Source organism: Taudactylus pleione, unplaced genomic scaffold, assembly GCF_031769625.1.
Source record: "Taudactylus pleione unplaced genomic scaffold, aTauple2 ptg000547l, whole genome shotgun sequence".
In the NCBI taxonomy this organism is placed as follows: domain Eukaryota; kingdom Metazoa; phylum Chordata; class Amphibia; order Anura; family Myobatrachidae; genus Taudactylus; species Taudactylus pleione.
The window spans coordinates 1,219,762-1,244,717 of NW_028284949.1; the positions used below are offsets into that span (position 1 = coordinate 1,219,762).

A 24,956-nucleotide genomic window follows, 5' to 3' on the forward strand; every position below is an offset into this window, starting at 1 on the left:
TGGCACGGTTGGGAGGGACAGAGTGGTGCACATGGAGGAAGCAAGAGTGGCAGACAAAGCGGCGTGGCTAGGGGGAAGCCAGTGGTGCAGATGGAAGGAGACAGAGTGGCACGGATGCAGGAAGACAAGGCGGCGAGGATGGGGAAAGATGGATTTGTTGCGCATCAGGGAATATAGACTAGCACAGTTAGGGGACCACACAGCAGTAGGGAAAGGGGGAGATAGAACAGCATGGAGGCGTATAGGGGAAGATAGTATACATGTATAGACATAGTACAGTTTTAGCAATTAGGGAGCTGAATGTGTATAATGAGTAAGATGGATGTATGGAGTGAGAGGGATGTTGGAACCCAGTGAGATTGTGGGCACTGAGTGGGATGTGTGTGCCACATAACTGCTCAGACCTCAGTTGCATAGACTGCATGTGTGTATTCCAATGAGCACACAATTCTGTGAATCAGCAGCTCCACCATTTTGTGAGTGACAGCAATTTCACTCTGTGAGAGTGCTGAATCTGCAGTAAACCACAGGGTATGTTGGCATACCATATCTGTATTGTACAAGAAACGCGTCATTAAGGCATCAGCCTTAAGGATCGAAATTTCATTGTTTCTTTTTCAGGGTCCATAGGTGGTGGATGAGGAATCCGGGCATCATGCAGTTAAAGCTTTCAGCTCCTGGGATGCACAGGTCCACTCTCCCGAAACTCCGCCCCCGAGCCAGAGGCAACTCCGTTTCATTGGTGCCCATCTGGAGTCGGGTTACCATTACACGGGGGGCTGCTCAGCCCTAATAGTTTTTTTTTTATTTTATGAATTGTTTTCTTTAATACATCAGGGCGCGCAGCAGCAGACTGTCCATGAGACGTCTGCGTTGCCGCACCGTCACCCCTCCAGCGCCGCAACACCAGTTCTGGCTTGTGTTCTGGGTGGGCATCCCGGGGTCCTAGCTAGTAGGTCCCGCGTACAGACCCAGACTGCAAGCCGGACAGGTAAGGCGGGTCATCGCTTGCGGTGACCCGCACATGGGCAGTCATGTCTCAGGGGACAGACCAGAGGCGCTGAGTGTGGACACAGGCTGCAGCCACTGTGATCCACTAGACCACCACGGTATGTATGGGGCGGGACCCAGCGTCACGGTGGGTAAGCAATCAGCATGTGAAGGTCAGCTTCCCCATTAAAGCAGCCCCTTCAGCTCAGGGTGCTATTCCTCTGAGGTCTTGCTTCCCTAAGCTGCTTTCCTCCTCCGACTGTGCACCCTCTGAGGTCTCCGGCAGCCATTTTCGTTCTCTGGCACAGTCGCAGCTCTCTCAGGATTGGTCCCTCTGCATACCTCTCCCTGGAGTCAGAGTATGTAGCGCTATAGCCTACCAGACACTGAGTCTGTGTGGTTGATTGTAGTGCCAATTTGGAGTTATATTTCTGCATTGTATGTGACTTATACTAGCACTGCCTGTCTGTGTCTATTTTCCACTGTCAACATATATCAATACCTTTTCTCTGATACTTCCCTAATACAGGTGTAACCAGGGTGTTTCTATAGAACTACATATTTGTGAGGCTTGTCACATACAGTTGTGTGTTGCACTGTGCCATAGTTAGCCGGTGTGTTCCTGCAGCTTACCCAAGCATCGGACAGGACCAGTATTTTGCTCTTCTACTAGTATCTTACATACTCAGTGGTTGCATTATACCCAGTGCCATATAAGTGTGCTACATTGTTCTGCAGCTATGTCTGACAGATACAAGGATAACGAGCACACTTCTGCACCTATTCTGCTATCATGCAGATTATGTGCTGCAGGTTTAAATGAGGAGGACTTGGTACGGGATGGATTATGTGTGAAGTGTTATAATCCACCAGGCGCTACGAATGCCCCAGTACAAGAGCCCCCTTGAGCTTCCTTTTCCCAGGTCCTGCCCTCTATTGCGGTCCGCTTAGCGGTTCAGGCTGTATTTCCCCCATGGGGTTACCACAGCAGTCTGTTATTCCCTCACAGGGATTACCACAACAGATTCCAGCAATGCAGATTCCTCCTGTGTCTCCACCATGGGTATATCTCTCTACTTCAGTGCAGAGCCTGGCAGCTCCCTCTACTGACCTCCAGACTATGTTGCAGGGGGAGAAACCCCTTAAGCCAACTAAGCGTACTGTGTTGTCATCACAGTCCATACAGCTATCAGTCTGAGATGTCATCTGATGAGGGAGAGGTTGCGGATCTCTCCAATCCGGACCCCCTTCTGCAGAAGGTGGAGACTCGGTCAAAAATTAATATTCCTGCTTTAGTGCGAGCTGTCAGAAGTTCAAACAAGATTGAAGCACTGTCCTGCTGGTGTCTCCAGCTTGGCCCATACGTCCTTGATACTCAAATCTTCAGAGTCTCTCCATCGACACTCCATTCCTGCTGCCTCAGAGTCTGAACTTGTTGTCTCAAGTTCCTTTCCCGGACCTGGGTCGTCTGTCTTTGATGACGTGGCTCTTGAGACATCCCTCCTAAGATCCAAAGGATTTTCTAGCTCTGTCATCAATACGATGCTCAGGGCGCGTAAACCAGCTTCTGCTAGGATCTACCACAGAGTGTGGCATACATATTTTGAATGGTGTCGTCCCAGAGGTTCTGACACCCAGGGGTTTAGGATTTCCAGAGACCTGGCCTTCCTACAAGCTGCATTGGACCATGGCCTTCGCCTGGCCTCATTGAAAGTGCATGTTTCTGCTCTGTCAATTTGGTTCCAACGAAGACTGGCTCTGCTACTGGATATTAACACCTTCCTCCAGGATGTCCTCCAGATTCAACCTCCCTTTTGTCCCTCCAGTGGCTCCTTGGGATTTGACCATGGTTCTTTGGGCCCTCCTGGGTTCTCCATTTGAACCCCTGAATTTGGTCGAACTCAAGTGGTTAACAGCAAAGACTTTCTTCTGGCTATAGCTTCCGCCAGAAGAGTGTCAGAATTGAGGACGCTCTCCCGTCCCTCCCCGTTTCTGATATTTCACCAGGACAGGGCTGTGCTTAGGACTGAGGACCTCATTCAGAGTCGATCGTTGCGGCCGCACGGTTGTACGGGAAAAGGGGGTGGATATGCAAATGATTCCCTCGCAAGTTGCATCCCTAAGATCGGATCGGTAGCTGGCCGACCAAGGGGAGGAAGCGGCCATAAGACGAAAAAATACGCCCCCTTCTCGTACGCATTACACGTCATCTCTGGGCATATAAGGATTAATCGAGACCATCGAGAACCATCGGAACTGGTCGTAGAGCTTAAGGTTGACCATACCCTCTCTTAAGCTCTACGATCATGTCAGTGTAAAAACCTCCCATGTCACATGTGCCATGACGCTACTTTGTTAATTATGCACTCCCATAAAACGCCGTTCGCATAATTAGGCACGCCTGCGTTCGGATCTCCACTCCCCCGTTTTCAAGCACCTTCCCCTGTTACCACCCACAAACGCCTCATTCTGTCACTCAAACTACCGACCTGGCTGTGTTCAAGGAGAGAGAAATTTGGGATCGTAGCAGCTAGTTTGCGCACGCGCATTGCGAACTTTACGCATGCGCAGTTTAGCGAACATCGGTGGCGTACGACCGTGCGGCCGCTACGACCGACTCTGAATGAGGTCCTGAGTTCCTCTCAAAAGTCGTGTCTAGTTTCCACATTAGTGAGGAAATTATAGTTCCGGCCTTTCAATTGCCAGACCTCTTAGCAGATGAGGCCTCCCTGGATGTGGTCCGTGCCCTCAGGATATATGTGCACCGTACCAGTCCCTTTGGGAAATCTGACTCTTTATTTGTGCTCTATGGATTTCACAAAAAGGCATGGCCAGCCAACCAACAAACATTGGCTAGATGGCTTTGTATGACTATCTCAAAGGCTTACACGCAAGGAGGTCTTCCTGTTCCGGCTTCTATTCTATTCGGTCTCTGGGTCCCTCGTGGGCAGATCGCCGTGGCGCCTCTGCTGTTCAGCTTTGTAAGGCAGCCACGTGATCTTCTGTCCAGACCTTTCTGAGGTTCTATGCCTTTGATTCCTTCACCTCTCAAGATGCTTCCTTTGGGCGCCGGATTCTACTCTCAGCGCAGGAGTGCCCCCACCCTTAAAGGACTGCTTTGGGACACCCCCAAGGTCTCACTGTGGAGCCTATGGACCCTGAAGAAGAAAATGAGTTATGGTAAGAACTTACCTTTTGTTAACTCTTTCTTCAAAGTTCAGAGTCAACAGGGCACTTACCCTGACGCACCTGGCTTCAGATGGGCTTCGTTTCTGTCACCGGTTTACCGTCTCCTTCTCTGTGAGAGTGTGATTCTTGTGTGTACCAGTTTTCCTTCTCTCTTATCCTCCTCCGGCCTTTGGCTTGTCACGAACTGAGGTGCCTCTAGCTCGGGGCGGGGTATAGGGAGAGTGGACCAGTGCATCCTGGGAGCTGAAAGCTTTAACTGCGTGGTGACCGGATTCCTCATCCACCATCTACACCCTTGAGGTCTCCCTGTGGACCCATAGACTACCATAACTCTCTGGGTTTTTTTTTTTAAGTTGCAGTGGCAGAAATTCAGTAGATTTTGTGAAATTTCAGATCATGTCTATGAAGCCTGAATGGGAAATGTGAAACCGTAAGGTTTTTTGTCTATGGACTTTCATTGCTTTTTGTAAGTTTTTATTTATACATACATATAAACATAGTAATAATTAATATATTTTTTAGTATAGATAATGATGTTTGCAAAATGGCAGCACCATGCCATCAGTGAGGAGAAACTGGCAATACACACACACGCACACGCATAGCTGGTATAACATACCTATTAGTATATTGCATTGCATCAGTGTGAGGAGGGTATAATACAATATAGGGCATGGTATCAGGTGAGGAGGTATAATACGTTATAGGGCATGGCATCAGTGTGAGGGGGGGTATAATACATTATAGGGCTTGGCATCAGTGTGAGGGGGGGTATAATACAGTACAGGGCATGGCATTAGTGTGAGGAGGGTATAATACAGTATATGGCATGCCATCAGTGTGAGGAGGGTATAATACAGTATGGGGCATGGCGTCGGTGTGAGGACGGTATAATACAGTATATGGCATGGCATCAGTGAGGAAAGTATAATACAGCATAGGGCATGACATCAGTGTGAGGAGGGTATAACACAGTACGGGGAATGGAATCAGTGTGAGGAGGGTATAATACAGTATAAGGCATGGCATCTGTGTGAGGAGGCTATAATACAGTATAGGGCATGGCATCAGTGTGAGGTGGGTATAACCGTACGGGGAATGGCATCAGTGTGAGGAGGGTATAATACAGTACAGGGCATGGTATCTGTGAGGAGGGTATAATACAGTATAAGGCATGGCATCAGTGTGAGGGGAGCATAATACAGTATAGGGCATGCCATCAGGGTGAGGAGGGTTTAATACAGTATAAGGCATGGCATCAGTGTGAGGAGGGTATAATACAGTATAGGGCATGGCATCAGTGTGAGGAGGGTATAATACAGTATAGGGCATGCCATCAGTGTGAGGAGGGTATAATACAGTATAAGGCATGGCATCAGTGTGAGGGGAGTATAGGGCATGGAATCAGTGTGAGGAGGGTACAATACATTATAAGGCATGTGTAAGGAGGGTATAATACAGTATAGGGCATGGCAGTGTGAGGAGGGTATAATACAATATAGGGCATGGTATTAGCGTGAGGAGGGTATAATACAGTATAGGGCATGGATGGTGGTGGAGAGTGAAGATGACCCACCCGGTCTCACCCTCGGTGCGGCTCCCCAGCGCCAGTAGGTAGTGGAGGCCCATGATGGCCTTGCAGCTGCAGTCGCTCCTCGTGGTACCCCGGCCCTGTCCTGGCGTGCATGGAGCCGGCAGCCTGAGCCCTTACCGACACAGCTCCACCCATGGGGAGTGCACAGGGAAGGCAGGGCCTCTGACAACAGAGAGAGGATGGGGCTACTCTCATCCTCACGCCGCGACACGCCCCTTTGTGGAGCGGAGAGAGTGGAGTAAAGGTACCAGCTGTTGGCGATCGGTGTCAGTGACAGGGCCGGTACCGGGCTGGCGGCTGGAGATGGCGGCGGCCTTGGTACACCTCATCCTGTAGTCCCACCACAGCCGCTGCCACTGCACTATACAGAGGATAGAGAGCCCGGCCCGGGGAGAGAGCAGGAACCTGATCCGTGCAGGAAGATGATGGAGGCTGTATGACCGTCGGCTGGAACCAACGCACAGCGGGACAGGGCGCTGCCATGACACACACATGACCAGTACTGAGCGACTGATTGGCTGGCTGTGTGATAACCCCGCACATCGTCACCGACACCCGCCCGCTCATTACACAGACACCCATCATTAATCACCCGCCCGCTTCCAGTTGAATTTCCCTATCTATATAATGTGGCATATGTGAGGTAATAGTTTAAAAACTGTAACTTTCTCAATAATTTAACCCCAAAAGGCCCTACCCTGGGACAAGTGCTACCTAATAATACAAACCTCAACTTCGCGCCCTAGTTATGCCTTCCAAAAAATCCCCCATATACTGCAGCAAAATTGGTCCTAATTTAGTGTCCGAAAAAACTGACCGTTGGAACTTTAGATAACTCCCAAATCCTCTTTTTTTTTTTCTTCCCCCCCTTAAATTTCATCCTTAATATAAGGACACAACCTTATAATACAGGGACATGACTGGGGAGGTGAGGGAATCTGGGAGTGTCACAGTGATATCGCTTATATTTATAGTAATACAGGGACATGACTGGGGAGGTGAGAGGATCTAGGAGTGTATGCAGTGATATTTGGTGTCTCCCCCAATACTCAGGATTACACCGTAGTGAAGAAGACATCTTGTGAGCGTGAGACACCCAGCAACTGTCCCTGTGTGTCAGGAGGACTGAGCAGGACCCAGAGCCCCATCACGGTGCCTCCACCTCACTCACTGATACATGAGAGACACAATGACCAGAAGATCCTGGAACTCACCCACAAGATCATTCAGCTGCTGACTGGAGAGGTGACTGCTGGGAATGGGACATTATACAGTAACACCGGGGGATGTGTCTGGGTGATGACTGGAGAGGTGACTGCTGGGAATGGGACATTATACAGTAACACCAGGGGATGTGTCTGGGTGGTGACTGTATAATTTTGTGTGTGTCAGGTTCCTTTAAGGTGTCAGGATGTCACTGTCTATGTTTCCATGCTGGAGGGGGAGTATATAGAGGAACACAGGGGCCAGTACAAGGACGTGATGATATCGAATCACCGGCCCCTCACATCACTGGGTAAGAGGAGACTGTCATTTATTGTACAGGGGAGAGCGGATATGGGGCCCCCCTATATACACACATCACCTGATAATCACACATATACAGTGTAATCAGTCACTGTTTGTCTCCTACAGATGGAGCCAGTAACAGGAATACCCCAGAGAGATGTCCCCGTCCTCTTAATTCCCAGGACTGTACAGAGGAGAATCACAGTGTCCCACAGGGGGATCGGGTAAATGGGATTTAGAATCTCACCAATATACCAAAGTGACTGTCACTATATGATGTGTAGAGAAGCTGTGTGTTTTTTTTTTTTTTGTTGTTTTTTTAATTATTCTATTTAATGTGAATTAATGAAATCTGAAATTTTTTAAATATTTGGGGGTTTCATAGGGTGAATATCTCGCTGATAATAATGCAGAAGATATAGAGGGAGAAGAGACACATGTGATGGATGATCAGCAGTATAAGGAGGTGGAAATCACTACAGATATCAGCACAAGTGAGTAATAAACGCTTATTACAGAAAAGAGTCATATATTCTCCTTGCTCAGTCACTACAACAATCTCCCCTCACATCATGTCACTGTGTTACCGGCCCATAGATCTGACCTGTCTTCACCCTACACTCTCTGATGTATCGCATACATTAGGAGCCATCAGCCCCTATTATACTCCCCCCTTGCATCATGTTACTGTGTGTTACCAGCCCAGAGATCTGACCAGTCTCCTCCTCACACTCTCTGGTGTATCTCATACATCAGGAGCCATCAACCCCTATTTCTCCTTCATCCACTAGGGGACACTGGAGTCTAAGTACAGTGGGGTATAGATGTGGGTTAACTGGGAGCTGGCACTTTAAGAATTTAGAAGGGTAGCTAGCTCCACCCCCTCTATACCCCCCTACAGGTCAGTCTAAATTTTGTGCCCAGGGAGCTGGTTCACTCCTTCAGGGCTCTCTAATATAAAGATCCTCGATCAGCAGTATGAGGACACAGATAGGAAGCTCCCTGCCCCTGCCTGTCTGCTATTATGGGGCTGCCGAGAGACCCCACCGCAGCTGCTTGCGGTGTGCACTGGGGTCTTTAGCTGCAGAGACCACTTTCTCTGGGGGGTACATAGACGCGCTGTGCGTGGTCCCCCGCCAGCCTTCCTGCCGCCGGCAGCGCTTGGCAGCCATAAGGTTAGTGTATCCTGACACCCTGAGCAGCAGGGTTGCCAGGAATAGGCGGGAAGTTTACAAAGCAGCCCGTTCAGCACTGTAGACTGGCGCCATAGCGGGCCGGGGGGGGGGGGGGGAGAGCCTGACAGTCTGTTCTGCTCTTACCGTCCAGCGACCACAGCGTTCCCAAGGGAGGCTGGCGGGCATTTTAAAATACATGCTGCTGCTCGTCACGCTGAGAACAGCGGAGAGACTGTCCTGACTGCCAGATTGTGAAAAGTGCAGTCAGGCAATTGAGAAATAAAACTGTGTTCACACAGCGATTAACACATTATAATGTGTTAGACAGCGCTGATCACTGTATCAGTGCTGCTTGGGCTGGGTGAAAGCAATACTCCCTATATAGCCTTATATTACTGTTTCCTCTCCTTGTATACAGTCTGTGTTTTCTCACTGTCCCTTCACTCTGTGGGTGGGTGTGTCAGTGTGTCAGTACATGACTTCTAAAAACTTTTTCCTGCAAAAATTGTGCAGAGAAATTTACAAGAGCCTCAGATTGCTGCTTCACTGTGTGCTTCGCTTCAATGTGCTCCAGTGGCGCAATCGGTACAGCGCACGGTACTTAATCAGTATCTGTTGAGCAATGCTAAGACTATTTACTTCAGTCATGTCTCATCGGTCTGCAGAGCTGGAAGCTTCTCGTAGAGAGAGAGAGGTTGCCAGATCTCAGACGTCGGCCATCTCTGAACAGATTGGGCACGTTCTTTAGCCAGATCTGTAGAAGGGCTCACTAATATTATGTCAGCCCAGGCCCCTTCCACGGCCTCGTCTCTCTAGTTCTCGCTAAAAGACTGTTTCCGAGTCCCCTTAGGTGGGATGAGTCGGAAGAGCACGAGAGGCTGGAACAAAAAGAAGGTGAGGTTCAAACCTGAGGAGGCAGAACCTTTATCTCAGGGTGTAAAGGCGTTGATTGCTGCAATCCGCCAGGTGTTACATGTTAATTCTACTACGCCGTCTGTCTTTAATAAAAGACAAAGACAGGCTGTCACCTTTCCAGAGTCGAAGGTATTGGATGAAATCCTTACCTCTGCGTGGAAACACCCAGATAAGATGTTCAAAGTGTCTCAAAACCTTTTAAACTATAGTGCTTGCTTTGGCAGCACATATACGAATGCAAATTTGTGAAGTGTTCCATTTTTTTTTTTCCTTCAGGTAGTAGGGGATTAGGTGAGACTCTGCCTTCAGTGGAACCTTCTATGTCTTGTCTGTCTAAGAAGACGGTGCTCCCGGTTCCAGGAAGTTTCCTTAGAGGAATCTTCCAACAGGAAGTTAGAAAATACATTAAAGTCGATTTAGAGTGTCCCTCCCGCACTAATAAACTGCTGGGTCAACAAGCCTGGGCTACACAACTTTCTGAGGGCCTTAGGTCTGGGGTCTCGGGGGAGGATCTGATTCCTCTTTAGCAGAACAGATTGCACACATATGTAATCTTTCTTCCAGATCTTCGGCTTTGGCTATCTCAGCCCGTAGAGCACTTTGGCTACGACAATGGCAGGCTGATGCTATCTCAAGTCACAGACGGTAAGTCCACTTATCTCCCATCTACAGCTCCCCATCCTAGGAAACCTTTTGCAGGACCATTCTTTCGGTCCTTACGTGTTCTAGGGAGATTCAGAGGTCGTTCCAGAGGCGCGCCTGCTATCTCCCGTGGTTCCAGAGGCAGAGGTAGAGCCACTGCATCCCTGTCTCAACAGAATAAGCTTTCAGCTGCATGCCGCGCTCCCCTCTCACTTGGTGGATCCCAGGGTGGGAGCTCTCCTTCAGGAATTCAAAGAAGTTTGGATCCAATCTTGTCAGTACATCCGGGACATTGTTATTAAGGGGTGGAAGCTAGTTTTCCAACTCCAACCTTTTACCAAGGTCAGCAGACAAACTGGTTGCGATGCAGGAAGCTATAGGCAAGCTTCAGTTCTCTCGAGTGGTGGTACATGTTCCAGTACACTAGCGGGGGCAAGGTTTTTACTCCAGCTTGTTTGTAGTTCCCAAGCCGGACGGGTTGGTGAGACCTATTTGAACCTAAAGAATCTCAATCCAGATCTGCGGGCCTTCGGGTTCAAGATGGAGTCCCTTCAATCTGTTATTGCAAGGGTCTCGAGAAGGACAAGTTTTTCGTGTCTTTACAGATAAGGGATGTCTACCTCCACTTTCCCATTGGGCCTCCTTATCAGGCATTCCTTCGGTTTGAGATGCGAGACTCTCATTTTCAATTTCAGACCTTACCTTACGGTCTTTCCTCAGCACCTAGTGTTGTCACAAAGGTCAGGGCCGTTATGAGGGCCCTGCTTCGGACTCAGGGTATTACTATTGTCCCTTATTTGGAAGATCTCCTCCAAAGCTCCTTCAGTAACTACATTGTTACTAGACATATGGATTACTCGGTCTTCTTTTAAACATGGTTGGATCCTAAAATTCACAAAAAAATAATCTGCGGCCTACTCAGCGCTTGCCATTTCTGGGAATGATTTTGGACACGCTGAAGCAAAAGGTGTTCCTTCCAGAAGAAAAGGTCACCTCCATTCAACACAGTTTGCGGCTGATACTGCGAAATCATCGAGTGTCAGTGCACCTGTGTATTCGACAGCTGGGGACGATGGTTGCGACCTTCGAGTCCATCCGGTATGGGAGGTTCAATGCCCGGCCATTCCAATTGGACCTCCTCTCTGTGGTCGGGATCTCATTTTTTCTTTCATCTTGTTCTTGATCAGTACAATTGTCACCCAGGACTCGAACATCTCTCCTTTGGTGGCTGAATTCCTCTCACCTGTTAGCAATGCCACGGCTGTGGCGTACATAAACAGCAGGGCGGCACCAAAGTTGGGCTGCCATGAGGGAAGTAAGCCGCTTTCTTCCCTGGACAGCTATTTTCATTCCAGGAGTATAAAACTGGGAGACCGACTAGCTCAGCCGACAGGACATTCATCCGCTCAACCCTCAAGTGTTTCAGCAAGCTTCAGCGGTGGGGTCTTCCTAGGGTAGACCTCATGGCGTCATGGTTAATCCATCAACTGCCGCTTTACTGCTCGTGAATGAGAGGCCCACAGGCGTTGGCGGTGGATACTCTATCAACTCCATGGCAGTTTTCAGTTTGTTTACCGGTTTCCTCCGATCCTACTTCTTCCTCGTCTTCTTCAGAGGATCAAAAGAGAAAAGGCCAGGGCGCTATTGGTGGACTACTCATGAAGGGGAGAGGGGGAAGATCGACGCACCGACAATGTATATATAGTACCAATAAAAGAACCGCTATTACATGGTAATATGTAGGAGTAAGTGATAAATATATATAAATCTCAAATTGCGGTGGTGCTCACTAGAGTAGAACAGTAATGTCACAAAAAAGAGAGAAAAGAAACTCTATTTTGTGAGCACTCTTAAATGAAATATAGTTACTTAAAACATTACTTTAATTGGCATTGTAGTGCCTATATGACTTACAGTATGGACATACAACAATGAATAACATGATACAACATAAAACAAATATATTCCGAATATTGATATGTTGGACAAACAATCGGAAGGGAAACAGATGCCTCTTTTAATTATTCCTATAAAATAATGGAAATGATCTCAAAAATAGATAAGAGCAATATTTGCTCCTAATAATGGCGAAATATAACAATCATTAATATTATCATATAAAGCTATAACAGCTAAATTAAGTAAATACTAGTTTGTAGAATGGCATGATATCTCAACAAAATGTATCACTGTGTCGGCCGACTGTTAGTGCTCTCACCTCCGTGAACAAGCCTGGCTGGCGAAACGCGCGTTGGACGGGACGGACGGGTGCCTGTGTCTGCGCAGCGCAGGACACCCCCACTACTAGTTTGTATATCTATTTTTACTATTTATCGCTAGTCGGTCCAGATGCTATACTGTATAGACGGACCACTTGGCATTACTGCATACTGCCATTTATAAGTGCTTCATTCAGCCATAAGGGCCCTTACATATTAGCATATATTTACTTTTACTTCCTTGCCCATATGATCCATCTTCATTTTGTGTGATACAACATATGGGCGGACCACTCGGCGCCACAGCACACTGTTGTCTGACAGGTGCTGTTACTTTGTCCAGTGGCCTGTTTACATCAGCCTATATTTCACTATTAGGAAGCATATTTATTCTTACTCACCCAGTATTTCACATATCTTTAAGATATGTATTACTGACAGGATTTTTGACCTATGTCCGGTAATTTCCTATAACATCATTAAACTCTCTTTACTTTCTACTGGCTATGTATATTCTTTAGACCATCATAAACAATCACATTTGTATGTATATTTTTTCACAATTGTACCAACAGCTATTTGTTCGCACATATTATTGCATAAGTATGACTGTATCTCCCGTTGTTATAATCAAACTATCTATAGAGGATTAATAATTAGAAGATAGATATGTACTAACAACTTTTTGGATTACTAATGCATTCCTAATCAATTATCTCCAACCACGGTTCCGCTTTATGGATACAGCAGATTTAGATTGATATTTTGCAACAACATTTATACTGGCATTCTATCTGGTTATAATATGTAAACAACAATTTGTTCTAATATACTGTTGTAGATGTATGATTATATCTCTTGCTGTTCTAATTAATTAAAGTAGATTGACTTATTGAGAGTGAAGATATTTTTTCCCTGAATTACAAACTAATTGACCCATTAGTATGGACTGGATAAGATTAACTGTTATAAAATAGATTGCTTCATGTATATATTTAGATCTTACTGACACCTCTTGCTTATATGTTCTATTCACTCTATTAACTGATTACCTCAATCAGAGTAACTCTCTCATTAAGGGTCCTATGCTTTATGTAAGACCCTCAACAGCAGAAGTGAAATATTGAGTAACGTTGCGGTTACTCTGTTGTTTCTAAGGGGATACTGCTCCCGAACAATCTCTCACTCCCCATTGATGGCTATATGCTAAGTGAGGAGCAGCAGAATTTAGTGTAACAGTGTCTTTACCCCTGACTTTTCTGATATTTTCAGGTGTCATCTATATCGTTGGGCATTATTGGACATTCGGCCGACACAGTGATACATTTTGTTGAGATATCATGCCATTCTACAAACTAGTATTTACTTAATTTAGCTGTTATAGCTTTATATGATAATATTAATGATTGTTATATTTCGCCATTATTAGGAGCAAATATTGCTCTTATCTATTTTTGAGATCATTTCCATTATTTTATAGGAATAATTAAAAGAGGCATCTGTTTCCCTTCCGATTGTTTGTCCAACATATCAATATTCGGAATATATTCGCTATTGGTGGACCCCAGATTGGCCCAGACTGGTGTGGTATTCCAACCTACATCTTCTACTGATAAAACGACCCGTGGCCTCTTCCTCTGCAAGACGACCGCTTATCCATCAGGACTTAAGACAGCTTTGTTTAACGGCGGGGCTGTTGAAAGGGCCATCTTAAGACGAATAGGAATTCCTTAATTTGTGATTCTTACTATGCTTCGGACTTGAAAGAAGTCACTTCAAAACGCTTACTGTATTTGGAAGGCTTACGTCTTTTGGTGTGAATGCCGGGGTTCACCTCCGTCAGAATTCAGGGTGTCAAGGCTTCTTCTTTTTCTGCAGGCTGGTTTTTCAGATGGCCTTCCGGGCCGCGACCCCAGTACTGATCTGGGGTTCTCGGCGGGCGGCTGGGGGTCACGCTAGCACGGCTTCCACGTGTACCCAGACTGCAGCCGGATTCATGGGACAAGGTAAGGCAAGGATACCGGAGGTCCTGGGGGTGGACGCAGGCCCCAGCCATCGCGCTCCACTAGACCACCAGGGACATTTTTGGTGCGGGGAAACCAGCGTCCTGGGGATTAATAACCAGACAGGGGAGGCTGCTTCCCTGTTTAAGCTGCTCCTCCCCTCAGCTCAGCGCACCTTTCCTGCGAAGTCAGGCTTCCCGGAGCTGCTCTCCTCCTTTGGACATGCCCCCTGTGTGGTCTCTGGCGTCCGTTTTCTTGCAGTGGCAAGTCGCAGCGTCTCTTATGATGTCGCAGGGTCTTGTCCCCCTACATACCTCCCCCCTTTTGGATAGTGTATCTAGCACTATAGCCTACCAGACACTGAGTCTGCGTAGTTGATTTGTGCAGTTTATTTCTGCATTGTATGTGACTTGGGCTAGCGCTGTCTGTCTGTCTTTCTACTCATACTGTTAGCATATAACTATACCTTTTGTTTTCTCTAATGTCCTAACAGTACAAGGTGTTGTCAGGGTGCTTCTGATACCTCACATTTATTAATAATATATATTTGTGTGGTTTGTCGCATACTGTGTGTGTTGCACTGTGCCATATTTGAGCCTGTGTTCCTGCAGCTTCCCCAAGCATCAGTCAGGAGCAGTATTTTGTCTTCCTACTTGTATCAGATATACTCAGTGGTTGCATTATACTCAGTGCCATATTGTGTGATTATTTCTCTGCCACTATGTCTGAGAATGATGATAATGTGCACATTTCTGCGCCCATTTTGCTGTCATGCAGGTCATGTGCTGCAGGTTTAAGTGAGGGGAAGATGGTACAGGATGGATTATGCTTGAAATGTTATAATCCTCCAGGCCCCCATGCATGAACCCCCTTGGGCTTCCTTTTCCCATGTCCTGACATCCATTGCGGGACGTTTGGTGGTACTAGATGTTTTCCATCTTATGGGGTTCCCACGGTATGCAGTCGGGATGCCGACTGTCTAAATGCCGACCGTTGGCATCCCGACAGTAATCTCGGCAAGGGTCTAATGACAGGCGTTGAAATCCTGACGCCTGCCATTTTACCTACGCCGGGAGCCCGACGCCCGGCATCCCGATCGAAGTTAAGCCAGGCGCGGACAGCCGCGGGTGGGGGGGGGCGGTTAGGGTTAGGCACCCCACCTGGGATACTTTGGTTTAGGCTGCGGGGAAGGGGGGGGGTTAGGGTTAGGCACAGAGGGGGGCTGTGGTTGGGGTTAGGCACTTGAGGGGGAGGTTAGGGTTAGGTGCCCCTAAGGGAGGGTTAGGGTAGGGAATTAGGTTAGCGGTACTTATCTAAATTAGCAGTCCGGATCTTCACCCCTGCCGTGCTTCCGCTGATGGGATTTGAACCGCCGCCCATGCTGATATCAGTATACTGATTCCATTCCCACAGCAGTCTTATTCCCTCACAAGGATTGCCTCAACAGGTTACAGCCATGCATGTACCTCCTGTGCCTCCACCATGGGTAGATGTTCTCTCTACCACAGCGCAGAGCCTGGCAGCCAGCTCTACTGCCCTCCAGGTCATGTTGCAGGGTGAAAATCCCCTTAAGCCATATGCCATCATCACAGTCCACACTACGTACTGAGCCTGAGATGTCATGTCATCTGATGATGGAGAAATTGTGGATGCCTCTGACTCCCCTCTGCAGGAGGTGAAGACTCGGTCTAAGGTTAATATTCCTGCTCTGATACGAGCTGTCCGTTCTGCCTTAGTCATAGAGGAAGAAGAACAACCAGCTCTGCTCTGTTCAAACAGATAAAGGTTACTTCTGCGGAATTTCCTTTATTAGATCAGCTAGTTGATCATATGGCGGTGGCATGGCAATCGCCTGGGAAACGATACCAACCTCAAAGATGCCTGGCTTACTGTTACCCTTTTCCAGAGGTGGATTCTCATGTTACGCGCTTAATTAAGAGTGCTACATTGCTTATGTCCTCCATTTCTTCCCTAAAAGATTTTACGGATAGAAAGGTGGAAGTTTGCCTGAAATCGATATACTCTTTCAGGGGCTGCCGCCCAGCCGTCCATAACTATCTCATGGGTGGCCAAGGCTTTGGAGTATTGGGCTGTCTCACTTGAGGACTCCTTACCTACAGATGTTTCCAGAGATCAGGTGACACTGGTTTGTAATATCCGAGGTGCAGCCGCGTATCTTGGGGAAGCTGCTCTGGATATCAGTCTACTGACTTCCAGAGTCTCAGCGGCTGCTGTGTCGGCTTGCCATTCCCTGTGGCTACACTCTTGGAGGGATTCTAAAAAGGGATTAGAATGTGTGCCCTATAATGGAGAAATCTTGTTCGGAGCTGACTTGGACAAGATTGTGGACACTTTGGCAGCAGCTAAGTCTGCGTTCCTGCCTTCAGCATCTACTTCTGCAAGGGCACGGGCCTCATTCTTCCGGCCCCAAGGAAAGCCTAAGGGACAGTCATTTCCTAAGCAGTCAACCCCCAAAAAGGCTGCCAAGCCCAAGAAGCAGGCCTGGAGTACAAGCCGTCCGGCTTTCAAGTCCGAGGAGAAGCCCTCAGCCTGACGGGACGGGCTTCCCCCTGGGGGATCCCAGGGTGGGAGGCAGACTTCATCAGTTTGCCCAGTGCTGGTGTCAAACAACCACGGACACTTGGGTAAGAGAAGTGGTGGTCTCTTACGGGTACGCCCTCTCATTTCTCAGAAGGCCTCCCCACCAGTTTTTCTGCACAAGCACTCCTTCAGACAAAGACAAGGCCTTGCAGGTCCAGAAAGCCATACATTCCTTGCTCCAAGCAGGGGTCATAGTACCACTCCCGTTACCTCAAAGAGGGAAGGGTTATTACTATACTCTTTCTGGTTCAAAAGCCGAACGGATCTCATCGGCATATCAATCTCAAATCCCTGAACAAATTCCTCAGGGTACCTTGATTCAGAATGGATTCCCTACGCTCCATCATACTGGCTATGGAACCTGTGAATTTTATGGTATCGCTGGATATTCAGGACACACACCTGCATGTACCGATTGCGCCCTCTCACCAGCGTTATCTCCGGTTTGCTATATAACAGCTGCACTTCCAGTTTCGGGGTCTGCCTTTTGGCCTGTCTACTGCACCACGAGTGTTTACCAAAGTTATGGCTATCATGGAGGCCCATCTGCGGGGACAGAGTGTCCATCTGCTACCATACCTGGATGACCTTCTGTTGTTGGCAGGGTCTACAGAAGTGCTCCATCTGCAGCTAACAATTTCTGTTCTTCAGACACACGGATGATTAATCAATTGGAAAAAGTAATCCCTGACTCCATCCCAGAGGACACATCATCTGGGAGCCATGTTGGATTAACAAAAATGGCAGCTGCTCAATCAATCTAGCAGTACTAATCAGGTGCATGAAAGGGAGGGGTCACACTAAGTAGAAAAAGAAGGAGGATTTAACCCCCTATTGTACCTCAGCACACTGAATAATACCTGCAACAATATATGAAGACTATATGGTCATAGAAATTCAGAGATATTAGTTGCATGCATTTGCAAATACATGGGAGGCTGCTGGGCCACGTCACGGCTTCTCTGTTACCAGCAGTCCCTAACACTAAGGGGTTCACGTCGGGGCGCAGTGCACCCCAAAAAACGTCCAGCCCAGAACCCCCCCAGGGCATCACACGAAAATGGAAAAAGAGTGACAGTGCAGTGTAAAGTATAGCTGTGTGTGAGTAATCATTAAGTGTGGAATGAGATGTAACCTCTCATTCCACACTTAATGATTACTCACACACAGCTATACTTTACACTGCACTGTCACTCTTTTTCCATTTTCGTGTGATGCCCTGGGGGGGTTCTGGGCTGGACGTTTTTTGGGGTGCACTGCGCCCCGACGTGAACCCCTTAGTGTTAGGGACTGCTGGTAACAGAGAAGCCGTGACGTGGCCCAGCAGCCTCCCATGTATTTGCAAATGCATGCAACTAATATCTCTGAATTTCTATGACCATATAGTCTTCATATATTGTTGCAGGTATTATTCAGTGTGCTGAGGTACAATAGGGGGTTAAATCCTCCTTCTTTTTCTACTTAGTGTGACCCCTCCCTTTCATGCACCTGATTAGTACTGCTAGATTGATTGAGCAGCTGCCATTTTTGTTTGTTTGTTATGAGTTGCATGAAGGAGCCAGCATTAGTAGGGCATGCTGGTTCTAGTAGTGCTAGTTGGAGTTCCCAGGGGTGACTCCCAGGTAAGCTGGCTCTCAATTTGGATGCATTTATGTATGTGCCTTTATCATGAGGCCTTACATTTGCCAAAATTATATATGTGCCTTTATCATGAGGCCTTATAATTGGTATATTTTACATTTGGGGTGAGTGTTTGGGCGTAGGGCCCCCGGGACTGGTCTGGCTGGGCCTCCTCAGGGCATCACCACTTAATACACATAGTTGCTTTTCACATCACCTTTTATGTTTGTTTATTATTCATGTATTTTTTCACATATATTTTAACCTCTCATTCCACACTTAATGATTACTCACACACAGCTATACTTTACACTGCACTGTCACTCTTTTTCCATTTTCGTGTGATGCCCTGGGGGGGTTCTGGGCTGGACGTTTTTTGGGGTGCACTGCGCCCCGACGTGAACCCCTTAGTGTTAGGGACTGCTGGTAACAGAGAAGCCGTGACGTGGCCCAGCAGCCTCCCATGTATTTGCAAATGCATGCAACTAATATCTCTGAATTTCTATGACCATATAGTCTTCATATATTGTTGCAGGTATTATTCAGTGTGCTGAGGTACAATAGGGGGTTAAATCCTCCTTCTTTTTCAGCCATGTTGGATTCCCAACTGCAGATAATCTTTCTGACAGCAGACAAGATCTCCAGTTTACAGATGTGAGTACGCAGATGTCTTCACAGTCGCCGGGTGTCAATCCACTCGGCGATGCAAGTTCTGGGGTCCATGGTGTCGACATTCGACATGGTGGAATTTGCTTGATTTCACTCCAGGCCTCTGCAGAAACTGATCCTCAGCAGGTGGAACGGATTGTCCCATCGGATAAAAACGCAGATGATGGTGCTCTCTTTGGAGGTACGTCTGTCCCTATCCTGGTGATTGCAGACGACAGATCATCTCACCTTTTTGGATTCCGGACAGGGTGCTCCTGACAACGGATGCCAGTCTCTAGGGTTGGGGCGCAGTGACCGGTCCACACACCCATACAAGTTCAGTCAGACAATGCCACAGCCGTGGTTTACATCAACCACCAGAAGGTACTCTAAGTCAGGCAGCAATGACAGAGGTGTCACGCACTCTGACATGGGCGGAAGGTCATATCCCAGCCATATCTGCAGTGTTCATACCGGGAGTTGTCAATTGGGAAGCGAACTTGCTCAGCCGTCACGACGTGCATCCTGTGGAATGGTCTCTTCACCAAGAGGTGTTTTAACTCCTAGACCTGTACACTGGCCTCCCGACACAATCACAAACTGCCAGTGTACAGGTCCAGAACAAGAGATGCTGAGGTGATCTTGGTAGACGCTCTGTCAGTGAAGTGGACCTTCCAGTTTGCGTACCTGTTTCCTCCGATCTCTCTGCTTCCTTGAGTTCTACAGAAGTTCAAACAAGACAGAGGCATTGTGGTGGCCCCGGCTTGGCCAGACGTCATTGGTACTCAGATCTTCGGAGTCTCTCCATCGACACTCAGTTCCTGTTGCCTCAATGTCCGGACCTGTTGTCTCAGGGTCCTTTTCTTTACCCGGACCTGGGTCGTCTGTCTTTGACTGCGTGGCTCTTGAGACATCCATATTAAGGTCCAAAGGTTTTTCCAGCTCTGTAGTTACCACTATGCTCAGAGTGCATAAACCAGCCTCTGCGTGGATCCTCCAGAGTGTGGCATACCTATTTTTAATTATGTCTTCCCAGAGGTTACGATCCTCTGGTGTTTCGGATACTTAGTTTTCTATTTTCCTCCACGCGGGATTGGATCTCTGTCTCCGCCTAGCCTCACTGAAGGTGCATGTTTCTGCTCTATCAGTTTGGTTTCAACGAAGAATTGCTCCTCTTCTGGATATTCGCACCTTCCTCTAGGGTGTCCTTCGGATTCAACCTCCCTTTGTCCCTCCAGTGACTCCTTGGGACTTGGCTATAGTCCTTCGGGCCCTCCAGACCTCTCCATTTGAATCCCTGAACTCAAGTGGTTGACAGCGAAGACTCTTTTTCTTCTGGATATAGCTTCTGCCAGAAGATTGTCAGATTTAGGGGCACTCTGTTGCTCCCCATTTCTGAGATTTCATCAGGACAGGGCTGTGTTTCGGACTCGCCCTGGTTTCCTTCCTAAGGTTGTTTCTAGTTTCCACAGGAAATTATAGTCCCGGCCTTTCAATCTCCAGACCTCTCTGCAGATGAGGACCATACCATTTCCCTTCGGAAATACGACTCCTTATTTGTACTCTATGGATTTCACAAGAAGGGATGGCCAGCCAATAAGCAGACATTGGCTAGATGGCTTCGTATGACTATCTTATAGGCTTAAACTCAGGCGGGGCTCCCGCCTTCTGTAACTGCTCATTCTACTCTGTGGGTCCCTCGGGGGCAGCTCGCCGTGGCGTCTCTGCTGTTGAGCTTTTGTAAGGCGGCCATGTGTTCTTCTGTCCAGACCTTTTTAAAGTTCTATGCATTTGATACCTTTGCCTCTCGGGATGCTTCCTTTGGTCGCCGGATTCTCCTCTCAGCGCAGGAGCGTCCCCACCCTTAAAAGGACTGCTTTGGGACATCCCCTAGATCTCCCTGTGGAGCATATGGACCCTGAAGAAGAAAATTCTGGAATCCATATGTAATACAGTCGGCCGCATGGCCGGCCGGCGGTATTACAGTTCTAATCCCAACAGCGGCAGCCCGGCAGGGGTGAAAATCCCGATCGTTAATTAAGGTAAGTATCGCTAACCTTACATTTCATATCCCTTACTCCCATGGGCAAAACATTTTAATGTAAAAATAAGCACAATAAGAGGGGCGTCCCATAGTGCATCACAAGATACATTTAATAAGCAGTTTAAAAGTACATAAGTCAAGTATGCGTACCAACAGTGGCGGTCACAACTACTGCAAGTGAAAGGAACATAAAATATCAAGCATCCGTGGCATATTCTGCTGATTCATGATCAATCTTCCATGCGCTAGGCCACGGCCCTACGCATTTCATCTCGGAGACTTCGTCAGAGTGCTGGCCTAGCGTCCTCCAAGCTCTGTTTAAATAGGATGTTTCCTCCAATAGCAGTACTTTACATAACACAAATGCTGTATCATTACAAAACGGAGCCCTGTTACACATTGACGCATCAATATACACAGCGTAATATCCGTTCATTTGTGGATACATCTAAAAGAGAGACGATGTATACTTTAATACATACATTGAACAATCATTATGTTTTGTAATATTCTTAAATCTATCTCTATATTAAACAATGCAGAGATGAATCGCAATCTTTATATTCTGATGATACATTATGCGGCACCGTATATATTCAAATAAATGTAATCTTCTGACATCTCATTACATCTGTCGATCTGTAGAAATAACATAGTAAATGTCAATATATATAATACATTTCTAAAACAAGACATAAAAAATCCTTTAAAGGAATCAATAAAAATGATGGTCAGGGGGCTCTGCGCACTAGATCTAAGTTGGTGGTCTGGGACATGCTGCAGTCAGATTAGGTCGCCCTGAGCTAGAGGTACAGTTTATGGGAAAACTTTCTAACTGCGCTCTTTTATGTGGACCTACAGTCTATGTGGTGCGAGAATGAAAAGGAGAAGAATATACCTTTCTGTGCTAATGTTAATTTATTTGTGCACATCTCCTAGTACAATGTATCAGCATGTGCGAATGACCAACAATATACATTGTGTTCTCATACTATATGTCTACACAGTGTATATAAAGGGAGGATTCAGTGTTAATAATTAATAACAATATGTTGCATAATGTTCAGTCCTGTGGCTTTACACAGTTAATAGTGTGTTGAACCCCTAGGGATAACTGAGCACCTTGGATGATTATGAAGTTGTATTTGCAAAAAATAAAGACAATGGTGTGGAGTTTGTATGTGCAAAACAATTCAAAATTAAAGATAAATTGCAATAAAAATGTAATTGATCTCCAGTGACAGTTCAGTTCATGTCAATACCTTTAATCTTCTGGGAAGAGCGGCGTCCCGCTGTTCCTCTGTGTTGTGGTTCACCTCTTCGTCCCTGGGTGTCTCCTCTGCCAGGGATGTCAGTTGGTAACCAGATGGTAGGGACCCGGTGGTGTTAATGTAATTGTGCTGCCCAAAACGCTTCCTTCTCCAGTTGGGACAATGCCTCCAGTCTGCTTTGCGCTGGCTCGCCGCAGGATGTCCATTTCTGTGGGTGCTTGTCTCTGGAGGAAGTGCCCCAGAACGATTCCTGGGAGGGACACACCGTGGGTCTCTCTTCCCCAGCCCGAGCATGCCGCACGCTTCGCTGGCCTCTCAATGACTTCCGGGTCCTAGTTACGTGATCGCGGGTGCCAGCTACTGTGCGTCTGGCCGTGCACCCGCAGGTGGTGGTGTAGATGATTTTGTGGTTCGAGAGTAAGTGTGGGAATATGGGCCTGATTCAGAGGCGCTCGCTATTTGAGAGCGCGCGTTCTGAATCAGGGCGGATTTTTTATTTTAAAATCCGCCTCCAGGCCGCTCGCATAGCTGTGGGTGACCTGGCGATGGTCGCGATTATCGCGACCATCGGGCTTGCGAAGAGACCCTTGTGGTAAGGTCTCGTTTCCCGCAAGCCGAGTGAACTTCCTGCTCTAATAGAGCAAGAAGTTCACTACTGACATCACGAATTATGTCAGTAGGGCTGCCTACAAACTGCAGGCGTTTCTTCAGGAACGCCTCCATTTGTCCAGCCACCCCCCCTCCCCGCCTACAAAACGGGGCGAGCTGTCGATCAACATCGACAGTTGCCCCATTTTGTAGCGAGCCATGGAGCGAGTGAAGTTCTGACTCGCTTCGTGGCTCGCGCACACCGCGCGTGTGCAATGGCCGACCATCGACCCGCTTGCGAGCGCTATGTGCTCACAAGCGGGTCTGAATCAGGCACTATGTCCCAACGCTTTTCGGCCTACCTGGCCTGAAGTCCTCTGGGGATTTGGTGAAGGTGATGGAGTGGAGTTGTATTCTTTATATCTAGGATTCAATCCGGTGTGTTCCTGTTGGATATCCCATGCAGTGCCATGATTGGTTCATAAGCTTTAATAGATAAAGATGTTCCAAATATACGCAGACAATTGTAACTGCAGCCAAGTGGTATAAAAAAGAGCCTTCACTTATCTCTTGGATACATTAAAAATAAACAATAATTGACACACTTCTGCGCTGAAACAATAATCATGGATGGGGGCTGTCTCTTCTACGGATTCTGAGTAAGGACCCGAACGTGTTTGTCCTGCAGCGGAGGTGGGGGAACTGGCGGAGGTACTCTGGGGGGGTGGTGCTCCTTTATCTTAAAGGGAAAGTCCATATATAGATGCTCCCCTTCACCATTGTAACCCCATGTCCAGCATGTCCATGATTATTTCAGGAGTTCAAATCCTGCTAAAGGAACTCTAGTGGAATCCCTGCAAGATAGGAAAAGAACGTTGATTTCACACCAACCAATATGGGTCATCGACTGTATATCATTGGATATTTGGAATAATAATGTAAGCAGTTGTCTGTCTAAACGATTGGTTGAGGACTTGAAGTATATTTGTTTCAGCGTCGAAGTGGTTCATAGGCTTGTCAATCACCTGCGCTCTGATTGGTCATGAGTTCTGAACCACCACATATGTACACAAGAGTAAAGGACATGATGTGCATACACATTAGCAAGGACAGAGCTATGAGCGCAGGACATCATGTGTTAAACAGGTTAGTGTACAGTATACATGTGTTTGTGTTTATCACCTTGATTTTCATTAACTTTGGTATTAATACATTCCATTACCACCTGCCCTCCAAAACCATAGCTATAGATCAATTGAATAAGCTGCTATTAAGCATGATCATGCCACAACAAATATGATAGATAAACCATGTTTAAACCAGAAAAAGAGCAAGATACCAACACACTCCATCGAACCTAAAGCCACCACCGAAATGATGGATTAACCCCTTTTAAACCAGATGATTAATAAATAAGACACAATTGTTTCCACGCATAACAGGCATGAATATATCAATACAGCAACATGATTCCTCAACAGTGTGGATCGAAGGTTTCCATTTTATACTAGAATATCCAAGAGGTAAGGAATAGGCTTCTATCAAACAATATCAAGGCAACCACAAAGATGCACTCGATCCAACCCAGACCAAGCATGTGATTGACAAGCCTATGAACCAATCATGGCACTGCATGGGACATCCAACAGGAACACACCTGATTGAATCCTAGATATAAGGAATACAAGTCCACTCCATCACCTTCACGATATCCCCAGAGGAAAGCCAGGTAGGCCGAAACGCATTGGGTCATATTCCCACACTTATGCTGGCCATACATTAGCACGATTTTGGGCCGATTGCACGATTTTAGATGCGTCGTGCGATGAATTGTGTGGAAATCCTGCAGTTTTTAGGTAGGAATACGATCCGATGAACTCTTCCGCAGCTGTTAAATCGTATCTTATGATCAGACGTGCTGCCCATATTATCAGTCATAATCGTATGC

The 24,956-nt window shown here is 47.1% G+C and overlaps 1 protein-coding gene across 1 annotated transcript in view; it reads left to right on the forward strand.

The window, feature by feature from the left end:
- Window positions 1-24,956, forward strand: part of LOC148500732 (uncharacterized) — a 51,123-nt gene that overhangs the window by 8,792 nt on the left and 17,375 nt on the right. Inside the window, exons 3-6 of the mRNA XM_088451336.1 lie at window positions 6,827-7,018; window positions 7,166-7,289; window positions 7,409-7,506; window positions 7,668-7,776. Coding sequence (XP_088307462.1) covers window positions 6,827-7,018; window positions 7,166-7,289; window positions 7,409-7,506; window positions 7,668-7,776 — 523 coding nt within the window. The remainder of the gene's footprint in view (window positions 1-6,826; window positions 7,019-7,165; window positions 7,290-7,408; window positions 7,507-7,667; window positions 7,777-24,956) is intronic.